Here is an 8,351-nt window from a genome sequence, read left to right on the forward strand (position 1 = left end):
ACAGAACAGACTAGGAGTACCGGATCTGGCAGGAAGAGATAAGTCCCTAGCCCCCTCCCCCCCGACATTCAGGACGTCCCAGCCCGCACGTACTCTTACCATGTTACAACCTCATTTGAATATGATTCAAACCTGCCAATGTGTGTAGCTATACCTTATTACCTCATCTTGTGAAATAACCAATCATATGTGAACATGTCTATATGCTTCGTTTAAATCCACCAATCCCCGTAACTATGCATCTGCTTCTGTACGCCCGCTTCTGCTTCCCCAAACCCTATAAAAGCCCCATGCTGGAGCTGTTGGGCGCGCAAGTCCTCCGAAGAGACTGTGTGCCCGCAGGTACCTGTGTTTTCCAATAAACCCTCTTGCTGATTGCATCCGAGTGGCCTCGGCTCGGTCATTGGGCGCTTGGGGGTCTCCTCCTGAGGGAAAGGTCCTCTCCGGAGGTCTTTTCATTTTGGGGGCTCGTCCGGGATCTGGAGATCCTCCGCCCAGAGATCACCGACCACCCACCGGGAGGTAAGCCGGCCGGCATCTGTCGTGTCTTGCCCTGTCTTGTCTTGTCTTGTCCTGTGCGCGTGTTCAGTTCCTCTCAGTTTTGGTCTCAGATCTGGGTTTTGGTCGGAGGAGAAGGCCCAGGGCCTTCGGTGTCTCAGAGTTCAGGACCCTCAGCGCCTCCGTTTGGGCGGGTCAGAGAAGGAGCTGACGAGCTCGGACTTCTCCCCCCCGCAGCCCTGGAAGACGTTCCAAGGGTGTCTGGAGCCCGGTTCTTTGGGGCTCAGCCCGTATCAGAGGGATACGTGGTTTTGGTTGGAGGAGAGGGTCCAGGACCCTCGGCACCTCCATCTGACTCTTTGTTTTGGGTTTTACGTCGAAGCCGCGCGGTGCGTCTGTCTGTTATTTGTCTGATCGTTGGATTTGTCTGTCTAATCTGTGCCCTAATTTTCTTTGAAGCTACCATGGGACAATCGCTAACAACCCCCTTGAGTCTCACTCTAGACCATTGGAAGGACGTCCGAGACCGAGCACGTGATCAGTCGGTCGAGATCAAGAAAGGAAAATGGCAGACCCTCTGCACGTCCGAGTGGCCCACTTACGATGTAGGATGGCCGGTGAACGGCACTTTTAACAAGACCACTATTTTGCAGGTTAAGGACCTGATTTTCCGCCAGAAGCCGTACGGACACCCTGACCAGGTGGCCTACATTGTCACCTGGGAGAGCTTGGCATTTAGCCCTCCTCCTTGGGCAGAACCCTTTGTGGACCCGAATTGGCTTCCTGTTTCCCCTAAACCTGTTTCCCCGAGCCCACCTGACCCTTTGGTTGCTTCTTCCTCTCTCTATCCTGCTCTAACTAAGGAAGAATCTCCCAAAGTCCCTCCCCCGAAACCTGTCCTCCCAGAGGACCCAAATTCCCCCCTTATAGATCTCCTGTTGGAAGAACCTCCTCCGTACCCTGTACCTACAGCCCCGCCAAGAGAAGAGGAAGTGGAGCCGCCTGCTAGACCTCGACTCGAGGCGGCCCCTTCCCCTGTGGCTGGAAGACTTCGGGGACGACGCGAGGTGGCGCCAGACTCCACCTCCCAGGCCTTTCCGCTTAGACAAGGGGCTGGCGGCCAGATGCAATACTGGCCATTCTCAGCGGCCGACATATATAACTGGAAACAACACAACCCCCCCTTTTCTAAGGATCCGGTGGCTCTCACCAACCTGATAGAATCTGTCTTGCTTACCCATCAGCCCACTTGAGATGATATACAGCAACTTTTACAGGCCCTCCTGACCTCTGAGGAGAAGCAGAGAGTGCTCTTAGAGGCCAGGAAACATGTTTTGGGGGACAATGGACGCCCCACCTTGCTCCCGGAAGAGATCGATGATGCATTCCCACTTACAAGACCTGATTGGGATTTCACCACGGCTGAAGGTAGGAGACACCTACGCCTTTATCGCCAGTTGCTCCTAGCGGGTCTCCGAGGGGCGGCACGACGCCCCACCAATTTGGCTCAGGTGAAACAAGTGGTACAAGAGGCTGCGGAGACTCCCTCAGCCTTCCTAGAGAGACTTAAGGAAGCTTATCGCATGTATACCCCTTATGATCCAGATGATCCAGGACAAATGACAAATGTCTCCATGTCCTTCATCTGGCAGGCAGCACCAGATATCAGGGCCAAGCTACAGAGAATAGAAAATTTACAAGGGTATACACTGCAGGATTTACTTAAGGAGGCAGAAAGAATTTATAACAAGAGAGAGACACAAGAAGAAAAGGAAGATAGAGTACGTAGAGAAAAGGATGAGAGAGACCGAAAAAGAAGCAGAGAGTTGAGTCGAATCTTGGCCGCCGTAGTTCAGGGTCAAGAGAAAAGGGGAGAGAGGGTGGGAGTTCGAAAGGGGCCAAAGCTAGATAAGGATCAATGTGCGTATTGCAAAGAAAGAGGACACTGGGCCAGAGATTGCCCTAAGAAACCCAGCGGGCTCCGAAGACCCCGCCCACAGACCTCCCTCTTGGCCCTAGATAAAGATTAGGGAGGTCAGGGCCAGGAGCCCCCCCCTGAGCCCAGGATAACTCTTGAAGTTGGGGGGCAGCCAGTCACCTTTCTGGTGGACACAGGAGCCCAGCACTCAGTCCTCACCCAGGCCCCTGGACAACTCAGCGACCGGACGGCCTGGGTACAAGGAGCCACTGGCAGCAAGAGATACCGTTGGACTACAGATCGACGGGTTCAGCTGGCTACTGGTAAGGTGACCCATTCCTTCTTACATGTTCCGGACTGCCCATACCCTCTGCTGGGCCGTGACTTGCTTACCAAATTAAAAGCTCAGATCCATTTTGAAGAAGGAGGGACCCGAGTAACCGGGCCCCGCGGTATTCCTCTTCAGATTTTAACCCTTCAGTTAGAAGATGAATATAGATTATATGAACCAGAACAAGACAAGCCAAAATCTCCAGAAATAGACTCTTGGGTCACGAAATTCCCACTGGCCTGGGCAGAGACTGGCGGGATGGGGTTGGCGCTCCAACAGCCTCCCCTAATTATCCAGTTAAAGGCCACCGCGACTCCTGTCTCCATTAAACAGTACCCCATGTCATGGGAAGCTTATCAGGGCATAAAGCCACATATCAGGAGGCTCTTAGACCAAGGCATCCTAGTCCCTTGCCGGTCACCCTGGAATACGCCTCTGCTACCTGTTAAGAAGCCCGGCACTGGAGACTATAGGCCAGTACAAGATTTGAGAGAGGTCAACAAAAGAGTAGAAGATATTCATCCAACTGTCCCAAACCCTTATAACCTACTCAGCACCCTGCCTCCCACCCATACTTGGTATACGGTCTTAGATCTGAAGGATGCTTTCTTCTGCCTCCGGCTGAGCCCAGAAAGCCAGCCCTTATTTGCTTTTGAGTGGAAAGACTCTGAAATGGGGCTTTCGGGACAGTTGACTTGGACAAGGTTACCACAGGGTTTCAAAAACAGCCCAACGCTCTTTGATGAGGCCTTACACCGGGACTTGGCTGACTTTCGAGTCCAGCATCCCACTCTTATACTTCTTCAGTTTGTTGATGACCTTCTTCTAGGGGCCACTTCTGAGACAGCATGCCACCAGGGAACAGAATCCCTCTTGCAGACTTTGGGGCGATTGGGCTATCGAGCTTCTGCCAGAAAGGCTCAAATTTGCCAGACCCAGGTTACTTATTTAGGCTATCAACTAAGGGACGGACAGCGATGGCTGACTCCGGCTAGGAAACAGACCGTGGCCAACATCCCAGCCCCAAGAAATGGCCGACAGCTACGGGAATTCCTAGGAACGGCGGGATTCTGCCGCCTCTGGATTCCTGGGTTTGCCGAGATGGCAGCCCCCTTGTACCCTCTCACTAAACAGGGGGTGCTCTTCCAGTGGGGGGCAGAACAACAGGAGGCATTTGATAACATTAAACGGGCCTTGCTGTCCTCCCCTGCCTTGGGTCTCCCAGACATCACCAAGCCCTTTGAACTATTTGTGGATGAGAAGCAAGGGTATGCTAAGGGGGTCCTAACACAAAGACTGGGACCCTGGAAGCGCCCGGTAGCCTACCTGTCTAAGAAATTAGACCCTGTGGCCTCTGGTTGGCCACCATGCCTGAGAATGGTGGCAGCCATTGCCGTCCTAACTAAAGACGCTGGGAAGTTGACCTTGGGGCAGCCACTCACCATCCTGGCACCCCATGCAGTGGAGGCTTTGATAAAACAGCCCCCTGACCGCTGGCTCTCCAATTCCCGCATGACCCACTACCAAGCCTTGCTACTGGATGCGGAACGGGTCCAGTTTGGGCCCGTGGTCGCTCTCAACCCAGCCACTCTGCTTCCTTTGCCAGAGGAGGCAGAACAGCACGACTGTCTGCAGATCCTCGCAGAAGTACATGGAACCAGACCAGACCTATCGGACCGACCTCTCCAGGATGCTGACCATACGTGGTATACCGATGGTAGCAGCTACTTGGTGAACGGGGAACAGAAAGCTGGAGCCGCGGTCACTACGGAGGACAAAGTGATCTGGGCAAGCGCCTTGCCTGTTGGTACCTCCGCACAGCGGGCTGAACTCATTGCCTTAACCCAGGCGCTCAAAATGGCAGAAGGTAAGAGGCTGAATGTATATACAGACAGCCGCTACGCCTTTGCTACAGCACACATCCATGGAGAGATCTACCGGAGAAGAGGGCTGCTCACATCTGAGGGTAAGGACATTAAGAACAAGACTGAAATTCTGGCCCTCCTGGCAGCTCTGTTCCTACCAAAAAGACTGAGCATTATACATTGCCCAGGGCATCAGAAGGGACACAGCCCCGAGGCACGGGGAAATCGGCTAGCTGATGTCTCAGCGCGTGAGGCCGCCATGGGCACCCAAGTTCTGTCCTTAAAAGACCAAGATCAACCCACGTCTCCACAGCCGGAACAGACCGGTTGGCTCTACACCACGGAGGACACAAAGCTCCTACAGAAAATGGGGGCCGTTTGGTGCCCACAACTAAAACGGTGGGTCTACACAGGGAAAACAGTTATGCCTACGAAGATGACCTTTGAATTAATCTCCTACCTACATAAATTAACACACCTGGGACTCAAGAAGATGAAGACCCTCTTAAGACGAGAAGAGATTGACACCTACCTCCTGGGACGAGATCAGGCCTTGAGGGAGGTGACTGAAAGCTGCAGGGCCTGTGCTCAGGTAAACCCAGGAAAAGCTAAAATTGGACAAGGAGTCCGTCCCCGAGGACATCGGCCTGGTACCCACTGGGAAATTGACTTCACTGAAATCAAGCCTGGTATGTACGGACACAAATACCTCTTAGTGTTCATAGATACCTTCTCCGGATGGGTAGAGGCTTTCCCCACGAAACATGAAACGGCCAAGGTGGTGACCAAGAAGCTCCTCGAAGAAATCTTCCCCAGGTATGGAATGCCCCAAGTATTGGGGTCAGATAACGGGCCCGCTTTCGTCTCCCAGGTAAGTCAGTTGGTGGCCAAGTTATTGGGGATTGATTGGAAGTTACATTGTGCTTATAGACCCCAAAGTTCAGGACAGGTAGAGCGCATGAATAGAACAATTAAGGAGACTTTATCTAAATTAACGCTTGCAACTGGCTCAAAGGATTGGGTGTCCCTACTACCCCTAGTCCTATACCGGGCCCGGAATACACCAGGCTCCCATGGCCTGACTCCCTTTGAAATAGTATACGGGACCCCACCCCCATTTATCAATTTCTTTGATTCAAACATCGCTGAATTCGCTAATAGCCCTTCCTTGGCAGCACATCTTCAGGCCCTACAAATCGTGCAGAGAGACATCTGGAAACCTCTAGCCGCGGCCTACCAAGACAGGCTTGAACAACCGACGGTGCCGCACCCGTTCCAGATCGGAGACACCGTGTGGGTGCGCAGACATCAGACCAAGAATCTCGAGCCTCGGTGGAAAGGACCCTATACAGTTCTCCTGACTACCCCGACAGCCTTGAAGGTAGACGGAATTGCGGCTTGGATCCACGCATCTCATGCCAAGGCAGCCCGACCTGAGGAAACGGCAGATCACAACATCGCACCCAGACATGGAAGGCTCAACGCACTCAAAACCCCCTAAAGCTAAGATTTTCACGTTGTTGCTCTTAACTGTCTTATGGACTAGGGGTGGGGCGAGTCTGGGGGCTAGCCCCCACCAGGTATATAATATGTCCTGGATAATAACTAATTTAGAGACGGGCTGGTCTCAAGTCCTAGCTAATGGTAAGCATGCTGAAGGAACCTGGTGGCCCCCTTTGACTTTCGACCTTTGTCAACTGGCTAAGGACTCCTGGGAGCATACTGAGCGGACTCCCCACAACTCATACCCACCCTGCAGACACTCTGATTGGTATACTTGTCCCGGAGGTAAGAGGACACGGGAGTGCGGAGGTCCTGAGACCTTCTACTGCGCTAAGTGGGGGTGTGAGACTTACACTCGAGGATGGTGGGGGACCAAGAAGGGGGACTTAGTGGCCTTCTCCCCTGAGACTCCAGGCGAATCTCGAATTACAATAGAATTCACAGATCAAGGTAAAAACATAGATTGGAAGGTGGGGCGTAGGTGGGGGATACGGTTGTATACCCCTGGCCAAACTAACCCAGGACTCCTGTTCTCCCTCCAACTGGTGAGAGAACGGGTCACACAAGAGATTGGTCCAAACCCAGTCCTCATGGATCAAAAGCCCCCTTCCCGACCAGCACCAGCACTGCCCCCGGTCGGACCCCCACTATGGCTAAACACCACTCAGAACTCCGGGGATATCTTGACAACTCCCTCCCCGACTAGGGACCCTTCCACACCGGCCCCTCAGCTGCTAGGAACGGGAGACCGGCTAATCAACTTAGTGACCGGGGCATACTTGGCACTCAATTATTCAGAACCTGACAAGACCCAAGAATGCTGGCTGTGCCTGGTCTCTAGCCCGCCCTATTATGAGGGTGTGGCAGTCATGGGGAATTATACTAATCAGACTACGGCCCCGGCCAGCTGCACAACCCTCCCTAGCCATAGGCTGACGTTGCCGGAAGTCTCAGGACAGGGACTCTGTATAGGGACCATACCCCCCACTCACCAGGTCCTCTGCGCTATCACCGAGAGGATCCCCACTGGAAGCTACTACCTAGCAGCTCCTACAGGCACCTATTGGGCCTGTAACACTGGATTGACACCTTGTATCTCCGCCGCAATCCTCCGCAGATCCTCAGACTACTGTGTACTGGTAGAAATTTGGCCTAAGGTCACCTACCATGGGCCCGAGTACATATACTCACATTTTGAGAGGCTGACTCGATTCAGGCGAGAACCCATCACCATGACCCTAGCTCTACTCTTGGGAGGAATCACCTTAGGAGGAATGGCTGCAGGTATAGGGACGGGGACCACCGCCCTCATCGAGACGGGTCACTTTCGTCAGCTACAAGCAGCCATGAATGCAGATCTAAAAGCTATCGAGGAATCCGTGAGTGCATTAGAAAAGTCCTTAACATCTTTGTCTGAAGTAGTCTTACAAAATAGGAGAGGGCTAGACATGCTGTTCCTTCGCGAAGGAGGGCTATGTGCTGCTCTAAAAGAAGAATGTTGTTTCTATGCAGACCATACAGGATTAGTGAGAGATAACATGGCTAAGCTCCGAGAACGTTTGGCCCAGAGACAGAAGCTGTTTGATTCCCAACAAGGCTGGTTCGAGGGGTGGTTTAACCGATCCCCTTGGTTTGCTACCCTGGTGTCCACCTTGATGGGACCCTTAATCATCCTCCTCCTGATCCTCCTCTTTGGCCCCTGCATTCTAAACAGATTGATGCAGTTCATAAAGAACAGACTCTCAGTCATTCAGACGCTTGTTCTCACCCAACAATACCAGAGGGTAAGACAACAGGAAGAGATTCCTTAGAATTCGATTTGAGTAAAGGATTTTACTCAAGTCTAAAAGAAAATGGGGGAAAATGAAAGACCCACCCCATGAGTCTTAACTCAGAGTTGCAACAGGCTTGAACAAGCCCAGGCACGCCCAGATACCTAGGGCTGAGTCACCGTTAAAACTAACAGACCATAAAAGGAAAGGAATACAGAACAGACTAGGAGTACCGGATCTGGCAGGAAGAGATAAGTCCCTAGCCCCCTCCCCCCCGACATTCAGGACGTCCCAGCCCGCACGTACTCTTACCATGTTACAACCTCATTCGAATATGATTCAAACCTGCCAATGTGTGTAGCTATACCTTATTACCTCATCTTGTGAAATAACCAATCATATGTGAACATGTCTATATGCTTCGTTTAAATCCACCAATCCCCGTAACTATGCATCTGCTTCTG

At 52.5% G+C, this 8,351-nt stretch overlaps 1 protein-coding gene across 1 annotated transcript; it reads left to right on the top strand.

Moving 5' to 3' along the window:
* The first annotated feature begins 2,924 nt into the window (after nucleotides 1–2,924).
* Nucleotides 2,925–6,011, top strand: LOC134479788 (uncharacterized). Its single transcript, XM_063264456.1, has 2 exons — nucleotides 2,925–5,428; nucleotides 5,788–6,011. The coding sequence occupies exons 1-2, from the start codon at nucleotides 3,006–3,008 to the stop codon at nucleotides 5,861–5,863; spliced, it is 2,499 nt and encodes an 832-aa protein (XP_063120526.1). The 5' UTR covers nucleotides 2,925–3,005; the 3' UTR covers nucleotides 5,864–6,011.
* Nucleotides 6,012–8,351: the final 2,340 nt, after the last annotated feature.

The sequence above is a fragment of the Rattus norvegicus genome, chromosome 7, assembly GCF_036323735.1.
Source record: "Rattus norvegicus strain BN/NHsdMcwi chromosome 7, GRCr8, whole genome shotgun sequence".
Lineage (NCBI taxonomy): Eukaryota > Metazoa > Chordata > Mammalia > Rodentia > Muridae > Rattus > Rattus norvegicus.

Excerpts from the sequence above, each read along its gene's own strand:
- LOC134479788 (XM_063264456.1), top strand. The coding sequence starts at position 3,006 with ATGGGGTTGGCGCTCCAACAGCCTCCCCTAATTATCCAGTTAAAGGCC. Across the intron at positions 5,429-5,787 it reads CTCGAAGAAATCTTCCCCAG|CACATCTTCAGGCCCTACAA; the intron begins GTATGGAATGCC and ends CTTCCTTGGCAG.